At 46.6% G+C, this 22,147-nt stretch overlaps 1 protein-coding gene across 1 annotated transcript in view; it reads right to left on the bottom strand.

Annotated features, from left to right (window-relative positions):
- The window catches only part of ATP4A (ATPase H+/K+ transporting subunit alpha), a 67,621-nt gene extending 46,017 nt beyond the window's left edge, over positions 1–21,604 (bottom strand). The window contains exons 1-9 of the mRNA XM_029576339.1: positions 21,462–21,604; positions 19,636–19,767; positions 19,016–19,075; positions 13,766–13,969; positions 13,146–13,259; positions 12,896–13,030; positions 5,253–5,370; positions 4,895–5,163; positions 2,807–3,005 (exon numbers count right to left, since the gene is read on the bottom strand). Coding sequence (XP_029432199.1) covers positions 2,807–3,005; positions 4,895–5,163; positions 5,253–5,370; positions 12,896–13,030; positions 13,146–13,259; positions 13,766–13,969; positions 19,016–19,075; positions 19,636–19,767; positions 21,462–21,473 — 1,243 coding nt within the window. The 5' untranslated portion in view covers positions 21,474–21,604. The remainder of the gene's footprint in view (positions 1–2,806; positions 3,006–4,894; positions 5,164–5,252; positions 5,371–12,895; positions 13,031–13,145; positions 13,260–13,765; positions 13,970–19,015; positions 19,076–19,635; positions 19,768–21,461) is intronic.
- Between the last annotated feature and the right edge of the window lie 543 nt (positions 21,605–22,147).

Here is a 22,147-nt window from a genome sequence, read left to right as displayed (position 1 = left end):
CCAAATAGGTGGCATTTCACAAAAGAAGTTTGAGGTGCATGAAGTGAAGATAGAAACGATTTGTCCAGTGCTAAGTTTTGTTCAGTCTTGATCATAAACGTTCAATTTTCATATGTGTCAGATGCCGCCTTTGAAGACTGCCTCCAGTTCAGGCATATTGGGCGAAAGCACAATCCATATCAAGAACATCTTAAAATCTTATAGATCAACGAAAGCTTGGGAAGTATTTATTTAAATTAATTGTAATTTCTGCACTACGTTTGCATTCTATTAACAGAATGGCACCTTGGTAATATTTTACGTGAAGAGAAAGAGACAATAGTCTATACCAATGGATCATTAAAATGTTTGTGTTATATCCGCATAAAAATATATAAAAGCCCTACAAAAAAAGAACTACACACATTTCTAATTCAAATAGAAGTCTAAACATTTAGAGGTCAACCTTCAAAAGCTATTCAGACAGATAACCCACAAGTTATCCATCTAAACGGCAAGGCTCACTATATTCTTATCCAGCTAAACTGTAGCGGAATAATGGCCTATCCAGCTATAATTTAGCCGGATAAAGAAGAGGCTTTCCAGGGGCATTCTGGGAGAGGTTTAGATATCCAGCTAACTAAGCCGGTTTTGAAATATATCTGCTAAGTTAGCCGGATAACTTTAGACCTTCTTCAGAGCAAGCCTGCAGTTATCTGACCTGGTGTGGCTTGATAACTGCTACCTCCAAGCCGATGTGACCTCTCCCCTTCACCACCACCACAAAAGTATGACCCCCCAGCTCATGGGCTCGATTCCCCTGACCCCCCTGAAATTAAAAAAAATAAACCATATATTGGAGCCATCCAGGCCCAACTCTCCAGCCCTTCCTCCCCTTCCTCCCCACTAAATATACAGGGGTAGATTTTCAAAGGGTTGTGCGTGTAAGATACGCGCACAACCCCCGAAAACCTACCCCTGCCTCCCCTGCGCGCGCCGAGCCTATCTCAAATAGGCTTGGCGGTGCACGAAAGCCCCGGGAAGCGCGTAAGTCCCGGAGCTTCGAATAAGGGGCTGGCCGGGGGCGTGGCAGGCCGGGGGCGGGGCCAGATGCATGATGGCGGTCCAGGGGTGGGGCCGAGTGCTCCGGCACAACGGCCTGTGCCGGGGCAGGGAGCCAGCGGCATGCGCAAGATAGACCTGCCAGAGGCAGGCTTAACTCCACGAAATAAGGTGGGGGGATTTAGTTAGGGCTGGGGGGGTGGGTTAGATAGGGGAAGGGAGGGAAAGGTGGAGGGGACAAAAAAAACAGTTCCCTCCAAGGCTGCGCTGACCCTGGATTTTACAACATGTCCTATTTTCCTTGTTCTCTTAATATCCTTCAAAGATATATTATTCTTAACCATGCACTGCTGAGCGACTGTCGGCTTTCCCCTTTGTTCTAGTTTAAAAGCTGCTCTATCTCCTTTTTGAAAGTTAGTGCCAGCAGCTTGGTTCCACTCTGGTTAAGGTGGAGCCCATCCCTTCAGAAAAGGCCCCCCTTTCCGACAGTGAAGCCCAGTTTCTAATAAATCTTAATCCCTCTTCCTTGCACCATCGTCTCATCCACGCATTGAGACTCCGGAGCTCTGCCAGTCTCTGGGGACCTGTGCATGGAACAGGGAGCATTTCAGAGAATGCTACCCTGGAGGTTCTGGATTTCAGCTTCCTACCTAAAACCCTAAATGTGGCTACTAGAACCTCCCTCCTGCATTATCCTATGTCATTGATACCCACATGTATTAAGACAGCCGTCTCCTCCCCAGCATTATCTAAAATTCTATCTATGTGATATGTGTGGTCTGCCACTTTCACACCAGGCAAGTAACCAAGCAATCCTCACATGCCCCAGCTATCAACCTTCCTAATAATTTAATCACCAACTATAATAGCCATCCTAACCCTTCCCTCCTGGGAACGTGTCCCTGGAGATCTATCCTTGGTGTGAGAGGATGTTACATCACCTTGAGGGCAGGTCCTAGCCACAGGATTGCTTCCTGTCTCATCAAGCTTACCGATGCAGTAAGATATAGTTGCACTGGGAAAGCTACAGAGAAGGGGAACCAAAATGATAAAGGGGATGGAAAGGTCCCCTACGAGGAAAGGCTAAAGAGGTTGAGTCTGTTCAACCTGGAGAAGAGACGTCTGAGGAGGGTAAATGTAAATTGGTTATTTACTCTTTCAAAAAATACAGAGACAAGGGGCCACTCCATGAAGTTAGCAAGTAGCACATTTAAGATAAATCGGAGAACATTCTTTTTCACTCAACGCACAAACTCTGGATTCATTGCTGGAGGATGTGGTTAAGGCAGTTAGTGTAGACTTAAGAAATAGCCACAACTTATCACTGCATGATACAGCATGGGATGTATTTACTGTTTGGGATCCTGAGAGGTAGTTGTGACCTGGATTGGCCATTGTTGGAAACAGGATGCTGGGCTTGATAGACCCTCGGTCTGATCCAGTATGACAAGTTCTTATGTTCATTGGCTTCTTTTAACTTTTCCCCCATATAGAAACAGCTATTTGGTTTATTGGAGCCAAAGAACAGGTACATGCGAGAAAATGCCTCCACACTCGCATTCTCTCTTCTTTATTTCCCCTAGGAAACAAGTGACTCTCCCATGCTCGGTGCGCTTCCAAGTTTACAATTACAATAAAAGCAATTTTCTACTGAGAAAAGATGATGGAGGAAGGAGAAAGGACAAGAGGAACAACTGAGCGGAGAAGAAACACCGAGGAAGATAAAGGGATTGAAAGTCTTGAGGAGATGAACGAATCCACACACCTGACTGGTCTTCTGTGGTGTCAGCTGAGTGGATCTGATTGTCAAACCAAAGATGTGACACCGTCATTCGGTTCTGGGTGAGGGTCCCAGTTTTGTCTGAACAAATCACGGAGGTGGAGCCCAGGGTCTCCACAGCTTCCAGGTTCTTCACCACACAGTTCTTACGAGCCAGTCGCTTGGCAGTCAGGGACAAGCAGACCTTCAGATACAGGGTGCAAAAAATTAGTTTTCTTATAATCCACTTTCCTGATCCTAATCAGGCTGTCCAAAGCAATGTAAGATCAATCAAACAAACAAATAAATAGTATAAAAACATAAAACAATTCACATATTAACACACCAACCATAAGGTTCCCATCAGTGTCATAATCTGCACCTAGCCTTTCCCTATACAGTAATTTATCCAGGAAACAGCCACATTTTGACCCATTTGTGAATGGCTAATCTCTCTCCTACCTATTCTCATGCGGGCCGATACAGTACAGTGCGCTCCGACGGAGCGCGCTGTTAACCCTCTATTGGACGCGCGTTTTCGACGCGCTAGCATTACCCCTTATTCAGTAAGGAGCCGAAAACGCGCGTCCAATCTCCCGAACCTAATAGCGCCCGCTGGTCCTATTAGGTATTTCCGCGCGATTCAGAAAACAAAATGTGCAGCCAAGTCGCACATTTTGCTTTCAGAAATTTCTCTGGGCACCGGGAAACTGCACAGAAAAGCAGTAAAAACTGCTTTTCTGTGCACCCTCCGACTTAATATCATGGCGATATTAAGTCGGAGGTCCCGAAAGTTACAAAAAGTTAAAAAAAAAAAATTTGAAGTCGGCCCGCGGGTCGAAAACCGGACGCTCAATTTTGCCGGCATCCGGTTTCCGAACCCGTGGCTGTCAGCCGGTTCGAGAACTGATGCCAGCAAAACTGAGCGTCGGCTGTCAAACCCGCTGACAGCCGCCGCTCCAGTCCAAAAGGAGGCGCTAGGGATGCGCTAGTGTCCCTAGCGCCTCCTTTTGCCTGTTTTTAACCACCGGGCCTAATTTGAATAGTGAATTGCGCGCACAGGAGAGCGGGTGTTTGCCCGCTCTCCCACAGACTTTACTGTATCGGCCCGATGGTAATTTATTCCACAGCATTGCTGCAATTACTGAAAACATTTTAGCCCAAAACTTTACCCCTTTAACCTCCTTAAATGAAAAAATATCAAATAACTTGCCTTGACTAGAACACAATTTTGACCTTGGTTGATACCAACCTAATTTATCTATAAATATAAATCAAATAAATAAATAAGTATCACGGCCCATTTCCCCTTAAAATCCTGAAGCCAAGTGTCAGAATCTTAAACCAGATTCAGCAATTTACCGGAAGACAATACAGGCCACATATTAGTGTAACACAGCAGTGGACAGAAGATTTTGTAATCTCTCTTGCACCCTCATTTTGCACTACGTGGAAGATCCAGACATAGGCCATTACAATATTCCAATTGTGATGACACCAGTGCCTCCATCACCTTCTTAAAGGCAATGAGGTCCAAAAATGGTTGCAATTTTCTGACCATCTTCAGTTTTAAGAAGGCATTCTACACTACCTGACGGAATTGGGTCTCCATATTTTGCTGTGCATCAAACACCACCCCTAAATTTTTTTACCACTAAACCAGTTGACTGAACCTCATTCAGCACAGGAATTGAAATAGAAATAGGTAACATTTTCAGATCTTTATTACCTAGCCCCAACATTTCAGTATCAAGTTATTTCCCATTATCCATTTAGAGATTTCAGCTAACGCCTCACTCGGTGGAGCCATTGAACGTCTGCCATCTCTAGCTAAAGGCCTGACTATCCGTAAGCCATCTGTATACAGATATCCATGCATGCAGCCCAATGATCAAAGTAGGCCCCTCACTTCCTCAAAGGCAGCATGCAAGTTGTTAAACAATAGTGGGGATAATAAAGATTTTGGGGAATTTCATACTTCAAAAATGTCCTCGCCCACTGAAATAGTCTGTGGGCAAATTTAATTTACCTCTCACAGACATCCATAAGAATTCCCATCAACCAACAAAGGCAGACATTGAAATGATCTCTCACCGTGACAGTGGCTAATAGGCCTTCTGGAACATAAGCCACCACAATGGCCATGAAGAAAACCATTGCTCTCAGGAAAGGATACCCAATCACCATGGCCACCACGAAGAATGTGAAACCAAAGAATACGGCCAGTCCGGCAATGATGTCAACAAAGTGCTCAATCTCAATAGCAATAGGTGTCTTCTCATTTTCCACTCCTGAGGCCAAGCTGGCAATCCTGCCAATGATGGTTCGGTCCCCAGTGTTGATGATGATACCTGTAGCAGTACCTGAAGGTAAGGAAGAGATTTAATCAGGGAACTGGAGCCAGAAGGAGCCTGTGACTTAGAATGAATGAAACATGGGGAACTCAAACTACCTTCTAAGCACATGGTGGAAAAGAAGGCAATATTCCTGGTCTCCAAGGGACTTTCGTGAGTATACTCTGGGGTTCTGGATTGTGGCTCTGATTCTCCAGTTAGAGAGGAGTTGTCCACCTAGAAAGGAAAAATAGGGGGTAAAGTATCTGTTACAACTATGGATACCAGTGGCTCCATGTGAGATGGAGAGACTGAGCCAGTCCTAGTTTTACCCCAGTTTATCTTATAGCTCCATTGTTTGAAAAAAAGCAGGACTTTAGATCCATAGATTCAATGAGACTAAACCAGAACTTGCTCAGCCTGCCCAGTTAACATGGAGTCAGTTGGTAATACTACATGAAACCCTTCATCATACAATAATGAACTTAGAACATCCAGTACCAGTGCAAGGGTCTGCAGCTGCTCTAGGCAGCGATGATATAGCAGCATCACGAGATCTCTCTCTCTCTTCCTCCTGCACCAGCACCTACCCTGCAGATCGCACACCATGAACCTCCAAAGCTAAGTTCACACACTGCAACCTTTCTCAGCTCCACACCTCTCTACCCTCATTTGCTGCTTTCAAAAACGCCACTCTCACGTCGCCTATGGCGGCCCACCCACTTCTAGCGCCCTAGTGCTCCTGCCGACCCTAAGAACATTCCATCTAGTGACAGGAGTTAATGTAGCACTGAGGCCTTTCTCTTTCCTGTCTCACACGCTTTAGTTTAGGATGTCCAGGTCACGTGGCCCTAGTTTACTCTTTAAAATTACAAGCAGTCTCAAACTGTTTTTTATGCTCTCGATTAACTCTGTAGTGCAGAGTTCTAATAGCCACACCAAATTTTCCACAGATAATTACCTGCAGGGTCCTTTTACCTGCAGGCTTTGCACCAGAGTATGAACATGTCTTAACCTTTTAGGTACCAACGTTCCACAAGTGGAACATTTTTTCATATACTTTTAATTAATTGCAAATTTTTTTATACCATATTTATACCATATTTAGGTTAAGTTAACTAAGATATGTAAGAAGGGGCATCAGGAAATAATTCCTTCAATGAGCAGGATCTAAAAGACTACCCTGGAAGAAAGTACCTGTCATGGTTTCACCTGCTATGCAGCCTCCCCTGCCATGGTTTTGCCTGCTGAGCTGCCTCCCCTCCACCACTGGTCCTCAGCAAGCCCTGCTCCCAGTTGCGCAAGTCACCTCTTCACTGATCACCTGATGTCTCAGCCCCAGTCCTATTTAACCCAGCCTGTGCAGTCCCTTAGTGCCTCTTCATTGAGTCAGCTTGGTTCCTTGATCTGGCCACCTTCTTCTCGCTATTATATCTTGCCTTGCGGTCTATATAGGCCTCCTGCCTTGCCTTATAGTCTATCCAGACCTTCTGCCTTGCCTTATAGTCTATCCAGGCCTTCTGCCTTGCATTGAGGCCTATACAGGTCTTCTGCCTTACCCTTGTGGCCTATCCAGGCCTTCTGCTTTGCCTTGCAGCTATCCAGGTCTTCTGCCTTATCTTATCTTGGGTAATTGCCAGGTTCTTGTGGCCTGGTTTGGCCCCTGTTGGAAACAGGATGCTAGGCTTGATGGACTCTTGGTCTGACCCAGCATGGCAATTTCTTATGTTCTTATGGACTATCTAGGCCTCCTGTCTTGCTTTGTGGCCTACCCAGGTCTCCTGCCTTTCCTTGTGGCCTACTCAGGTCTCCTGCCTTTCCTCTCTTGGCCTCTTACCTTGCTCCGTGGTCTCTCCTGGCCTCTTGCCTTGCTCTGTGGCCTCCTCGGCCTCTCAGTCTTGTCTTGTGGCCTCCGGGCCTACTAGAGTTATCATGCCCAGTCTTGTGCCCTATTGGGCTTTCTTGTTCTCTGTTGCCTATCTAGTCCTGTCATTGTCTAGTCCGGTCTGTATCCAGTTGTCCTTGTCTAGTCCAATCCTTGTCTCGTCCTGTCCTTGTTCAGTACAGCCCTCATCTAGTTCTGTCCTTGTCTTGCCCTGTCCAGTCCAGTCCCTTGTATGTTTTCCCAGGCCTTGCCTTTTCTTCTAGTCCTGGCTTGTCTCCAGATATCTGCAGCTTCTTTTTCTGTGTGTACTCCACCATATGTGCATTATTCTCCTCCCTGTCCTAAACACGCCCTGGGGTGCTGCTATTCTCTGGTACTAATGTAGTAAGCCATGCATTAAAATTGCTCACTGAAGTTCAGTGCAAAGCCTCATAACAAATACATTTTAACTCCCAATGCAGCAAGCTAATGGTATGCTAATGCACTGGGAGAGAAAAAAAAAGTGCACTGATTCGAAAATGTGCTGTGCATAGGCTAAGCGCACTTTTTAGCTTCAGAAAGAAGAGTGATGTAGGCACAGAAAATCTGATTTGTGCACAAGCCATAATAAATCCTTAGTACAGGATCTCCAGCTTAAGCACCCTAGACTAACAATGGCCGCAGGAACAAAGCATGGCTTCAGCATGCAACGCTCTCTGCACGGGGGGGGGTACTAGCCAATGCCACAATGACACAGGATTTCCTAATTTGTGCGTGCATGCTAGTGCCTAGTTATGCACACATTTTTGTGCACAAAATTATCAGTCGAATCAGGAGTCAAGTTCTGCACATAGAAATGTGCACACAACTGCTCGCTAGCATGCGTGTTCAGCCCAGCACACCTTATTACATCACCGGCCGCGGAAGAGGACGGCGTCGATGGCTGCGTCACCGCAGGAAAGGCCCTGGCTTCGGCGGCCACAGCCCAGAACACAGCAGCGGCGGTCCGGGCCGCGGAGGGCCGTGGCATCGGGAGAGGTGAGAGGCCTCCCATGGCTCCGGCCGCGGGAGGAAGCGTAATAGTACCCCCCCCCTCAAAGGGGGTCTCCTCCCCTCCATCGGGAGGTCGAAGGTCAGGCAAGGCAACTGGAAGAAGGATGGTGCAGGCGCCTCCTGCAGGTCATGTGGAAAACATGGAGCAGAGCACGGAACAAGAAAAGGAACAATGAGGAAACACAGGAACAAAGAAAGGAACAAGGAACAAGGGAAAACACAAAGGAACAAGCAAGAACAGACAAAACAACAGGCAACGGAACAAGGAGCAATGAACAAGACAGCGGAGCAAGGAAGGAACAGCAGAACAAGGAACAGAGCAAAGAACAAACGGAACAAAGAACAGAGCAAAGAACACGGAACAGCGGAGCACAGAAAGAACAGAACGAGGAACAAACGAGGAACAGAACAAACAAGGAACAAGGAACAACAGAACAAGGTACAAACGGAGAACAAGGGACAAATGGAGAACAAAGAAGACCCGGGCGGGGATCCAGGGTGGGATCAGGCTGTGGCAATGATCATCAGGTGGGGTGCAGGCGCCTCCTGCCGGTTGTGGAATCCAGAACAGCTGGCACCTCCAGCAGGTCGTAGGAAGAAGATCCCCCCCTAAGAAATTGGGGGGGGGGGGAGACAAAGTCCAGGACAAGACCCGGGACAAGGATAGTCCCGCTGGACACATGGCCTTGGCAAATCTGTTGCGCTGCGATGGAAGAGAGCGCTAGGGGGCGCTCCCCAGCGCGGGACGGAGAATGTGTGCCCTTGCGGTGAGACGAAGCCTTGTCTGGGAGTGGAGCTTGGAAGTCCGGAGACGAGACGTGGAGCTTGGAACACAGGGGACGAGCCAAGGCGAGCAAGGTCCCTCAGGCGCCCTACCCAGCCCATAGGCTGGTTACGGACCACGCTGTCCTCTGCGCGCCCTACACACCCGGATGGCTGGTCATGGACCACAAGAGGAGCGGGCAAGCTCAGGACGTAGACACAGGTCAGGACAATTAATCCTCCTGACTTCATTGTGTATTAATTGGACCACCAGTGGAGCACTCAACCTCTCCCCTTGGTCTTCTTGCCCCACAATAAGACTGAGATCTACTTTTACTTCTAGAAGATTGAGGCATTACTCACTTGCCCAGTCTATATCTCTTAGCTTCCATAAACCCAGGTAATTTCTGAGCCTTTTGATCTCCTAGATTCCTCATTAAACGATCCAATTCTTCCCCAAAAATTTATTTACCCTGAAAGCTAAATGAGAATGTCTAGATTTTGATAAGAAATCAGAAGACCAATTTTTTTAACCAAAGAAGAAATCTGGCTCCCACAGAAAGAGCTAAAGATCTAGGCGAGATTCTGATTCTGTCATATAAAGCATCAGATGTATAGGCCGTAGCAGACTCTAGCTTTGCTAAGCTTGCTACCTCAGATAACTGTTGAATCCAACGGAGCAGAGATCTGACAACATAACTTGCACAAACCACTCCCTGTACTACAAATGAACCTGCAGAAAAAAGATTCTTAACTACTGCTTCTAACTTCCTATCCTGAGCATCACGAAGGGAGGCACCTCCTTCCACAGGAATGGCATTTTTTCTAGCAACATGTGCAACCAACACATCAACCTTAGGCTGTTGAAAAAGGCGATCCAGTACCTTAGACGGCAATGGATACAATCTAAAAATTCTCAGACGTCTATAACCTGCTTCACGAAATTCCCACTCAGCCATAATCATAGCCTCAATCTCTGGGTGAAGAGGAAACGTAGAAGCTGTTTTACGCGTGCCCCTCAGGATTGGATCCCAACTTGGAGTCTCTTCATATTTTTCCTCCTCAAGGCACAGCGCAGCAGAGACCTGCAATATTAATGCAGACATCTCCTCTTTAGGGAACAATCTGATCTGTTCCTCCTCATCCTCCGATGACTGAATCTCACCTTCTTCTAAAGATTCAATAACTCTTCCTTCTTTCTCATCTTCCAATGTTAAATAGGGTGGGCAATCCAAATCCAGAGAAAAAGATTTAGCTTCAACTGAATCCATCCTCTTTTTCTTTTGTGATCTAAAAACTTCAGCAGCAGAAAAATCACTTTGTACCTGCTCTGCATCATCATGCCCCTCCTGTAAGGCATGAAATGCCTGATGTAGAAACTTGAAAGATTCTGGAGAAAACACTCCACAGCTGCTACCAGGGACTTCCTGTTTCGATTCAGATGAGAAATCAAGCCCTGGAACTAATTTGGGAGGTCCCTGGCTTAAATTGGGACCTACCCTTGATGACGACACTCCTGGTGGGTCAATCAAGATGGCTGCCACTTCTGAGTCAGCCATTAGAACGGCTGTCGCTGATGGCTCTTCAGTAACCGAAGCTGCCCTAGACAAAGGTTTCTGTTTACGAGCAGCTTCAAGCAAAAGTGCCTTTTTAACTGTCGCCAAAGCTTTAAGCAGTTCTGGCGATTCAGCTTTACTGCGGCAAAGGGAGCATAAAGTTCCTTCAGAGGAATTGTGCTTTGCACCGCAACCTCCGCAGCGATGAACCTTTTCTGACATCAAGACTTTTATTTAGGACACTAATGAAGTGGTTCCAGAATATTTATTTCTGCACTCACTGCACCCATGTAAAGGATAGAGATCCTCTCCCCGGGAAACTACGTCCATCAGGGAATGAGTAAAGAAACGCCCCTGTCTCATCGGGACCTGAGAGGACTCCTTCCTTCCCCCAGTCCTGCGAATCCACACTCAGGGAAGTGAGGGAGATCGAAGAGCTCGTCAGGGTCCCTGCCCCAAAGAGTAGAAATAACTTTATGGCCTCACCTGGGCTAGACCAGCATACCGGGGCGGGGTTAGTTATACCTGATATTTAAGGAGGACTCAGTGCCTGATTTGAGGCATCTTAATAGGAACCTTATTCAGGCATGTAAAAGAGCTGTATATGGGTAGGTACCTTTATAAAGTACTGACTCAGCACCTAAATTTAGGAACCATGTTATGGTCCCAGTGCAGGACCTCAGTGTGGAGCATGGAACTTCTTTCCGTACTCTGGACATGCCTTGGCCTCACCCTGAATTGGGAATCTTATGATTTAACGCACCTAAATTTAGGGCTCAGCCAGCGCACATTTTTAAATTCAAAAGTCTAGCATCTAACTTTTACAATTAGGCAACTAGGTCTTTTGAATATTTGACTCTAAACATTTTTCCCCATAGACACAGAATGGAAGCAAAACCTTAGGGGTGGATTTTAAAAGATCCATATGTACATGAGCAACGCGTATTTTAAAAACAGAAAATTTGTGAAAGAAAAAGGGGCGGAGTTGGCATTTTGGGGCGGGGCCCAAAATTAAACATGTAAATCCATATTTTAAATCCGGCATCCGCAGCACGCAGCAGGCTGTTAGCTGTGCATGTTTAATTCTGCTCCCGGTGAGGAGTTCGTCTGCATAAATCTCTGTTTAAGCCTAAAACGACAGGAAGAGGGGTGTGGGTCAACTGGGGGGGGGGGGGGGGGGGCGTGCAAGCTGAAGAACCAGAGGGGTCTGGATAACCTCGATATGGACTGGGCAAACTGGTGGACTAAGTGGTAAAACTGGAAATGTCCTTCATGCGAGCATATTTTAAAATCTGATTAACTGCGCACGTCAAAGCCGTCAAAGTCCCAAGGAAGATATGCAAAATACATTTGCTCGAATAACAACTTAAAAGTAGGAGCACTTACGCGCAGTAGGCGTATTTCAAATCAAAGGCGCCCAACTGCGCACACGATTTAAAATTCCAGCATACGTGGGCTCGTGTGCCCATACACGCATGTACGGATCCCCACGTGCTCACCCCTGTGAATTAGGCCCGAGATGTAGTTTAACTTTTTTGGTTACCCCAAATCGTGTTGCTTAGCAAGATTTGTGGGAAGCAATTTTAAGGTTCATGAGTGGCTTTGCATGCATTTGCATGTAACCCAGCTCATTAATATTTCACTGGCATTATACGCACTGCTTGTGTGTATGTTACCATGGATGTAAGGGGCATTAAGCATCAGAGCAGGCATTTAATTTTTAGGATAACGCATTGATCGTCACTATTTTTCAAGCAGGAACCACTTACGCAAAAAAAAACTTATGAGAGCCAGGACAATCGCTGGACCATGCAACTGGGTCCACCCCTCCAATGATGTGGCCAGCCCAGCTGCTAGGGGCACTGAGAGTGAGTCAATAACTAAAATAAAATCTCTTGCACACTTGATCTCTTCTCTGCAGCCCATTTCCACCCCATTCTCTCTCTCTCCCTCAGCTCATCTCCCCCATACCCTCTTTTCCTACATACACCTTGCCCCCCAAACCCATCCCAACTAGTCTCAACCCCCGCCTGCCTCCCCCAACAGTCAGTCTTCACCATTGGGTTGCCTCCATCATCCCTTCCAAGCCAACTCTCCTCCCAGTTTGTTAATTCCCTTTCTACCACCTCCGGCACAGCTGTTCTGTTTTCTTCTGGTGCTGTTTTGCACTCGGTTAGCATGAGCTGCACGGTGCCTAAATCGCCATGCTCTTCTCACAATCTCATGAGAACACCGTGGCAGTCTGAACACCGCATGAAATGCGTGCTGTGCCACAAGGAAATAGAACATGTGTCTGAGCGAAGAGAATCAGGGAGCCACAGATAGGGTCACTGGCTCCCAAGTTTAAGATGAAGAACTCTGTGTTAATGCATTAACACGCCTTAGTATACAGGCCACGAAGTTAGGTCTAGAAAGCTAGCCTGTCCTGATCTGATCCTGGAATGTCTTTCTCCTTAATTCCTCTTTTTGGACAGCTGGATACCTACCTGACTCACTTGCTTTGTCCATCTGTGTTAGAGTTTGATACCTTGCATCCTTGTGCTGAAATGATCCTGATGTCAGCTGGCACTCTGTCTCCTCCTTTGATTTCCACCAAATCCCCCACCACTAGCTGATTCGCATTAATCTGAGACTTATCCCCATCTCGGAACACAGTTGCTTGCTGGAAGGGGAAGAAAAAAAGGCTTATTTTTTAGCAAGGTTGTTCTCAGTTGTTGTACATGCTCTTCTGGAACACAATTATACAATTATTATTACTGCCAGTCCATCTCTCTTACCTGTGGAACAAGGTTCTTGAAGCTCGCAATAATGTTGGTGCTCTTAAATTCTTGATAATAACCAAAACAGCCAGTGACGACCACGACAGCTATGAGGGTGATGGCCAAATAAAGCTAGCAAGAGAGAGAGAATGGAAAGATGGTCTCAGATTGCCTTGAGAAGATGTGGCCTTCTCTTGTGCTAGCTTGATGCCAGTTTATACAATATAATTTCCTTGCATTAAGGAGCAACAAGACGGTAAGACCAAGCATCTCCACAGTTTGTATGAATTTAGCCATTCCCAACTATGGTTCCTATCAGCTGAATCATTTTCTATTTTTGCCTTTATTTCTGCACATTCAGAGGATTAACGTGGCAGCCACCTCATATTCAGTATCTTCTGTTCGCCCTTCCCTACACAATTCATCCAACACAGAGGCAGCCCTGTTGTTACATCTCTATGCTTCCTCAAAAAGCAGGAACTTACTTTTCATTGTTGCCCGTGTTACTTCCTTTGGACTGACTTGGCCTAACCCTATAACATGAAGTCATCTGATAATTCTAGCTATGATATTTTACACTAACTTCCCCGCCATTATTCTCTGCATATATCTGCAGGGAATCCCCCTCAGATACCTACGTTGTCATCGCTGGTGAGATCTCCCTGGGAACACTGAATGGCAAAAGCGATGAGGCAGATGACAGCGGCAACCCACATCAAACACTGCAGGCCGCCAGCAAGCTGTCGGGCAAATTTCACATACTCAGGGGTTCCTTTAGGGGGTTTCAACTCATTGGGACCATCTCGCATGAGAATCTCCGCTGCAAAACTGCTTTTCAAGCCCTTGAAGCAAGAGATAGAAAGAAAACATAGTGAACGTAAAACATAGCTAATGTTGGCAGATATAGTCTGACCATTTGTACCAGCCTGCGGTGAGTCTCAGGCTTTTCTCAATTGGCCACTGTTGGAAACAGGATGCTGGGCTTGATGGACCCTTGGTCTGACCCAGTATGGCATTTTCTTATGGGTTCTTTTTCCTCGCTCCCCACTAAGGACCCTTTATGTCTGCCCCAGGCGCACTTGAATTCTTCCCCTATTTTAGCTTCAACTACTTCCACTGGAAGTCTGTTCCAGGTATCTACCATCCTGTCGATGAAAAAATATTTCTTTTAAGCCTCTTTCCTGTTGGAGTCATCTGAGGATCCCTTGTTCTTGAACTTTTCTTTCTATTGGAAAATACTTCCTCCTGATACTTTATTGAAGCCTGCTAGATAACTGAATGTTTGTATCATATACCCCTTTCCCTAGAGGACATCTCTAGTTCCTTCAGTCTCTCTGTATGACTTGAGGTACAGGCCGTGCACCTTTTGTAAATGTGGACTCCATAGCTGCATAGAGGTGGGATCTCTCTAAAGACCTCTATAGATGCCCTCTTTCTACTAGTGATCCCTCTCGTTATGCAGCTTTGTTTTGTCACACTGACTGGCTAGCTCAGCGTCATCAGAGATGATCACCCCAGATCTCTTTATTTTCTGTACTTCAAGGGAAGTCTTGCCTCACAAATCTGCTTCACTTTTTTGAAGGAGTTAATAAACATGTGGATAAAGGTGAACCGGTAGATGTAGTATATTTGGATTTTCAGAAGGCGTTTGACAAAGTTCCTCATGAGAGGCTTCTACGAAAACTAAAAAGTCATGGGATAGGAGGCGATGTCCTTTCGTGAATTGCAAACTGGTTAAAAGACAGGAAACAGAGAGTAGGATTAAATGGGCAATTTTCTCAGTGGAAGGGAGTAGGCAGTGGAGTGCCTCACGGATCTGTATTGGGACCCATACTTTTCAATATATTTATAAATGATCTGGAAAGAAATACGACGAGTGAAGTAATCAAATTTGCAGATGATACAAAATTGTTCACAGTAATTAAAACACAAGCAGATTGTGATAAATTGCAGGAAGACCTTGTGAGACTGGAAAATTGGGCATCAAAATGGCAGATGAAATTTAATGTGGATAAGTGCAAGGTGATGCATATAGGGAAACATAACCCATGCTATAGTTACACAATGTTAGGTTCCATATTAGGAGCTACCACCCAAGAAAGAGATCTAGCATCATAGTAGATAACACATTGAAATCGTCAGTTCAGTGTGCAGCTCCCCTATGAGGAAAGACTAAAGAGGTTAGGACTTTTCAGCTTGGAGAAGAGACAACTGAGGGGGGGATATGATAGAGCTCTTTAAATTCATGAAAGGTCTAGAACGGGTAAATGTGAATCGGTTATTTATTCTTTCGGATAATAGGACTAGGGGGCACTCCATGAAGCTAGCATGTGGCACATTTAAAACTAATCGGTGAAAGTTCTTTTTTACTCAACGCACAATTAAACTCTGGAATTTGTTGCTAGAGGATGTGGTTAGAACAGTTAATGGAGCTGGGTTTAAAAAAGGATTGGATAAGTTCTTGGAGAAGTCCATTACCTCTTATTAATTAAGTTGACTTAGAAAATAGCCACTGCTATTACTAGCAACAGTAACATGGGATAGACTTAGTTTGCAAGAGAGGGGAGGGGCTGTGAGAGAGGGGAGCGGGTCTGGGGGAGGGGAGAGGCTGTGAGAGGGGAGGGGAGAGGGGGAGGGGGAGAGGAGGGGATGTGAGCGAGGAGAGGGGGTGTGAGAGAGGAGAGGGGAGGGGTGTGGGGAGGGTGAGAGAGGGGAGGGGAAGGTGAGAGAACTAGATCAGGGGGGTGAGCAGGAGAGTGTGAGAGAGTGCATGGGAGGTGAGAGAGCTGGTGGGATGCTTGAGTGTGGGTGCCAGAGAGAGGGAATCTATATGAGGAGATTGTGAAGGAGTGTGTATGTGTGTGAGAGATTGGGAGCTCGTGTGTATGAAAAAGGGATTGTGTGTATGTGAGGGTGCTAGCCTGTGTGAAGGGATTGTGTATGTGTGAGACAGAGCCTGTGTGAAGGGCTGCGTGAGAGAGAGACATAGGTAGCCTGTGTGAGGATGTATGTGTGAGAGAGAAAGGGAACTTGTGTGTGTGTGTATGCAAGATAGAGGGACCCTGTATGAGGGGATGTGTGTGTGTGTGTACTAGAGTGTGAGGGAGCCTGTATGAGGGAATGTGTATGTGTACTAGAGAGAGGGAGCATGTGTGTGAGAGAGGGAGGGACAGAGGGAGCCTGTGTGAGGGGCAGTACTGAGAACGGGGTCAAACTCTAGGAACAGCAATAGAGTGGAAGGGGATGGGCCTAGAGGTGGAGGGGAGAGATGATGGCAGGTGGAGGAGTTGTGGCCTGAGAGGGCAAAGTGGCCAGGGGAGTGGAAGGGACACTCTTACAGTGAATTTCTAGAGAAATTCTGCTCAAAATATTTAAAATTCTGCATCTTTTCTTCTGTATTAATTTAAAATGTAATTACTTAAAGCTGTCATATAAATTGTGTTATTTTGACCAATACAAAGTTTGCAGAATTTTAAGTTTTTGTGCGCAGAATTCCCCCAGGAGTAACTTTTGAACTTTATTGGATTAAAGCATAGCTGGCAAAGCCTTGCCCAGTCTTCCAATTCTGTTCCATATTTTCCAAGCATCTTTCAGAGCTTCACCGTCTCTTCTATCCCTTCAGTCTTTATAAAGAGATTGAAAAGGGCTGGGCCTAGCTCTGACCTTGGAGTGGACCCCATCCACCTCCTCTCTCTCTCTCTCTGTCCTCTTGCCCAGTTTATCATTTTTCCTCCCGCTCCCAGTCTGGCCAGCTTGCTCGTCGGTCTTCCACATGGAACAGCGTCACGGCCTTTACTGAAATCCAGAGCGGTCACATCCAGGGTCTCCCCCCTGTGAGGCGGGGTTGCCTCGGATCCTGCATCCCGCTGTCTTCCAGCTGCTGCTGCAGGCTCTCCATTCCCGTTGCCCACTGCTGCTGCCTCTTTGTTCTCACCCCACCAGCAAAGAGCAAGAAAAGCTCTCCCTGGCCTTGACCAAACATCCCCTCCCCATTCTCCAGGGCATTCCCCCTTCCCCATGGGGCCCAAGGGGGACGAGAGCAAAATCTCCAGTTGCTCCCTGCACCCCCCTCCCCCCCAGGTGCTGACCAGAGGCCCTTGTGGGGGAAAGGGTGACTGGGGATCGCGCCTGCCTGTTTGGATCCCGTGAGATGGAGTAAAACGTGGAGGGTGTAGTCCAGCGGGATTTGGGGACTCGCCCAAGACCATTTTTATAAGTTTGGAGTGAGGTTATTGTAAAACGAAATGCAACGAAAAGACGAACCGCATTTAGTTAGTTTTGTTTTGTCACTGACATTTTCTGTTTCATTTTATGGAATTGCACATCCTTGGCTTTCTCAAGACAACCACAGCAATCCCCACTGCTTTTTTGCTCACTTTTTGTCTTGATGGCTTTTAAGGTTTTCCCTGACTTGTAAAGATTCTCCTCCTCCTCTTTGATCTCGCTCCCTAAACTCCTCTGCTTAGTGACCTCCCAGTCCCGGTTATCACTGAATTCACTGATTCAGTGACTGTAACAACCGCAGTGTCCTCTTCCACCACGCTGGCTTCTTGTTAGACAGGCTTAAGAGTATTTGCCCACATTTTCTCTGTTCCTACCCAGTACCTGCACCATTTGCCTTCCCACTAACTGACTAATCCCCTTGCACATTCTTCTAATTTAAATGATCCTCAGTTTATCCCTCTGCTAGCACAGGACTCCCTGTAGCCCTCCCTGGTCCCATGACTTCACTCTGGTTACCTATGGCCTTTGTCAGTATCCGCTTGATGAACCTAATTCAAAGCCCTCCTGGCTAGGCTGGCGAGTTTTATGGGCATAAATAGTCTTGGCAATCCTTATAAGGAACTCGGCAGACTTTCTTAGAAACCAAAGCCCTGCTGTCAACGCCATCCATGCAGCCACATCTTCAGCTCCAGGATGTGCTTTGTCCCTTGACGGAAAGGATAGTGGAGAACACTCCCTGTGCCTTTGCCTCTTCCACCCATTCTCCCTGTGCCATGAAGTCCTTTTTTGATCCGCTCAGAGTCTTACCTGGGAGTATCATGGGATATTCCCCCTAGAGATAAGCAGCGTGAGGCGGGGGTGGTCAGAGCCAATCTTTAGCCCTGGCAGTGCCCTGTGCGAGCACCAGGAATGGCATTCCCACCCCTCCCCCATGGGGGGGGGGGGTTTGCACTTTCTTCTCCTTCGCTTTCTGCCACCTCCCTCACCCTCACCCTCATCTTCCATCCCCCACTCCCTAGTGGCTCCCATGACAGGAAATCCGAGCCACTGACTGGCACTTCCCTGCTGCTGGTTCCTCCGTCTTGGGCAGTTCAGTTTACAGATTGGCTGTTTGAACCGTGCAAGAGGGGGAGTGTAGGTGGTAACAGGAGGAAGTTAGAAGCACTGAGCCTCCAGCTCTGGTCCATGGGCAGGGAAATTGAGGGCTGCAACAGCTGCAGCAGGCCACGTCAGGAGCTGCAGGGGTAGGAGCTATTGGACTCTGCAGGCCAGCTTAGCAATTGAGAGAGGTAGGCAGGAGCGGCAGCTCTTCAGCCCGAGGGCTGTTTTGGGAGTGACCAGTACCTCGTCTGCCGCATTGGGAGAAAGAGCTGGCAGTACTGAGAGAATGTTGCTCTGTGGGACTCTCTAGGTCACGCACCCTTACAGCTGGCCTAGGGGGCCCGATGAATTTCAGTGACCTTTCCAGGGGTGAGCTTACCCCTTGCAGGCAGAGTACAAGAGTTTCTTTAGACCTCAATTTCTGACAACTTCATCTTCTCCTGCTATGAATTTTCTCTTTCTTCCAGCTCCTCTTTCAATTTCTACCTTGTTTATCTTCTGAGACTTTTTTCCCTTATGACATTTTTCCAACCCTTCATCCACCTCCCTCTCATACAACTTACTTTCTTCACACTGGTCTGATATTTCAGCTCCAGCTCCTCCACAGACAGCTCGTGGTCATCCTGGAAGATGAATTGACAGAAGAGGTGATACTTCAGCTACAAGTATATTAGCTCCTAATTTGCGGCAGAGCTGTTTGGAAAGCAACAAAGAGCTTGATCACAGGGCCTTAATATCAATATCACCAATTCCCCTGTTCATAAAATCTCAAGTTCTTTCAAATGTTTGCTTGCATTTTGACAACAGTGCTTCCACCTTGTAACCCCCACATTGCCTCCACATGTGAAATAGCCCTGTCTTCATGACCTGTCTCCTCAATCTAACCCCTCTCTTCCATTATATTGGTGCTCCTTGGCTTCCCCTTGCCTCTTATTAGCTTTGCCTCAGCATTTCCCATTTTTTCCTTACTGTTTGACTGCCACCCATTCCCTCAACTCCCAACTCTACAATCAGATATAGGGAGCACCTCTTAATGTACATTTCCGTGCATTAGTTCTTGTCACCCTCAGCTTCAGTTCTTAACTTTCACCACTAGAGGGAAGTCAGTGCAAATCATTATGTCTCCATTGCCTTGCTTTCTTTTCCTCTCTTTTCTACCCCCCATCCCTCCTCTGGTACTCACAATGTCCATCTCCTTCTTCATGCTTTCCAGCTTTTCTTTTTTCTTCACCCCTTTTTGTTTCTTCTTGATTTTTACATCTATGTCTCCATCATCCTGCTTCTCCATCTCCACAGAGTACAACTCGTACTTATCCTGTAGGGATAACCACAGAAAAAAAACAACACTCACTCAGAGCAACATCTGCCACACCACAAGCATTCAAGATGGCTTCCTATATGGATTTGTACTCTTTATGGAGCGCCATCAGCATACACGGCGCCGTATGAGGTAATTCTCATGATTACAAAGTGCCTTGCATCCAAGAAACCACAAGTACAAGTTGGTTAAGTGCATGATCTTGGGCTGTCATCTTACCTCCTTGGCAAGTCATTTAATCTGCCTTGTCTTCGTTGTACAAAGCTTGTTTAAAGGTAAACAAGCCCTTCTCCCCTCTCCAATAACGAACTGATAATACAGAGCCAGCCCAGCAAGCCACCCTAGAAGTGGCTGCTTGTACCTTTCTGATAAGACATCCCGGTAAAATACATTGCGATTCGGTCTGAAGATATGGCATAATGTTAATCAAAGCCATTACTATATTGTTCTACTATACATCTAAAAATATAGATATTTTGATTTTGTTTCTCAAGCTAAAACAAGGACCACAATGAAATTGTGTTCATTATGAATTAAAATTGAGTTTCAAAATTTTCTTCCAGTAGCTCTGTCTAATACTAAATTCAAGGTTTCCAGTAGCAAGAAATATATATTCCTTTACATTCCACCCTCATAATAGCCTCATTTTTCTTCTATAAGACTGTCACATTGTAATCCAGCCCACACTGGATGTAAATAAATACAGAACAAGCTGCTCTTTGTATAGCAGAACTGTCAACTATTGTACTTTGTAAATCACGACCGTCATCAATAAGCCAAGATGGATGCAAAATGTCTGTAATGCAATGTTTCCCGATGCAGCTAACCCGTAATATAATGCATTATGTAAAGCAGCCATGAAAGGCAGAATAATAATAATGCAAAATTAACTTTAGATGACTTTCTCGCAGTCTAACTAAAAACGACAAATCAATCTCTAGAGCAAGATCCAGATCAGTTGCAGAGGAGATCCGGCGCTGGGTGGTGATGTGGGACGAAATAGCAGAGGCGTTCGCCCAGACCGAGCAGGAAAAGCACGGGGGTGACATGAGGAAAAAAAGCTGGACTTCAGAGAGGTCTGCAACAGCTGGACCGGACCTGCTCCCAAACTGCTCGCAAGGGGAACTCGCTGGCCATCGGGCAGAAATGGACGCGAAGCACGACAGATTCTGAAGCAGTCCAGCCTTTGCCCAGAGATTTGAATAGCGGCAGGCAAATGGCTTTGGGGGCTCTCTGTACATTTTCTTAAAAATGTGGCTTGTCCTTAAATTTGGGCCACGGACATTTTTTTCTAACGAAATGCGTAAATGAAAAATAGTAAAAAAAACCCCAAAAACCCCAAAGACTCACAGATGAAGGCGGGATGTAATACGAATTCTGATTGCACAAGAATGAATCTTCAGGCTGCCAGCTGGAGGCTCCGCCAAACGCCACCTGGGTCTCCAGCAAAATCCACCCAAACGACCCTCAGAGCCTGTGAAGCTAAGGAGCCCTGGAGCAGCATGAGAAGGGTATCCTCATCCTGTGAGGCGCTCAGCCCACAGCAGACACCACAACCCACACATTATGCTGCGTTGAATGCTTTACTTCCCAGGACGTGTGTGCTTTTTCTTTAAATACCCTTTATAATAAATATTTACTCTCTATGATAAATACAGACATAATGATACGTAATATTCACTGTAACTTACCGCTTTCCCCATTGTGCCTTCTTCTCGGACTTTGGGAACAATTTGGATCCAGGTAGGGTTTAAAAGTGTCAAGGAAGGAGGCCGTCAACCACTTGACTGTCGGGTCAGCAGGCCTTCCCCAAGCCACAGGAAGCAGGCAGTCCTAGGGAAGCAGCTTATAAAGGTCCCAGCCTCCCCCTCCTTCTGCTGGAGGACCACGGCTGGCGCAGGCCACCTTCTCCTGCACCTACGGCAGCGGAGCCTGATTGCTGAGCTGTGATAACACCAAGAACAAACAGATTAAAGCTTCTTTTCACCGTTCACCTTGCTGGTCCTTGGCTGTGCCCAGCGCTTGTTCTACACCGGGCAAGGTCGACGAGCAGCTGGAAGGTCATCAAAGCTTTCCTTCCAGGAGCATGGGGAGGGGGGGCAACATACTGGGACGTTTCCTGGGCCACGGACCATGAGCGGAGCCAAAACAGATACTGCTGCCCATGGGGAACTCCCTAAAATTGTACTAAGTGCATCACCAGTTCACTTCACTTGAATCTGGAGGGTCTTTCGAACCAAAGGATCAGGGAGAGATCAATGAACTCCCAAAACCACAACCGGTGCTCTTGTCTGAAGAAGCCCGGTCGTCACGTTTTGTGCAGCTGGGAAATGTGAGGGCCTGGGGGGCAGTCTGCTAGTGCTATAGTCAGGGGTTT

This window comes from Rhinatrema bivittatum, chromosome 14 (genome assembly GCF_901001135.1).
Source record: "Rhinatrema bivittatum chromosome 14, aRhiBiv1.1, whole genome shotgun sequence".
Taxonomy (NCBI): Eukaryota; Metazoa; Chordata; class Amphibia; order Gymnophiona; family Rhinatrematidae; genus Rhinatrema; species Rhinatrema bivittatum.
The sequence above is the reverse complement of the archived record's forward strand: the minus strand, read 5'-3'. Positions and strand labels throughout refer to the sequence as shown.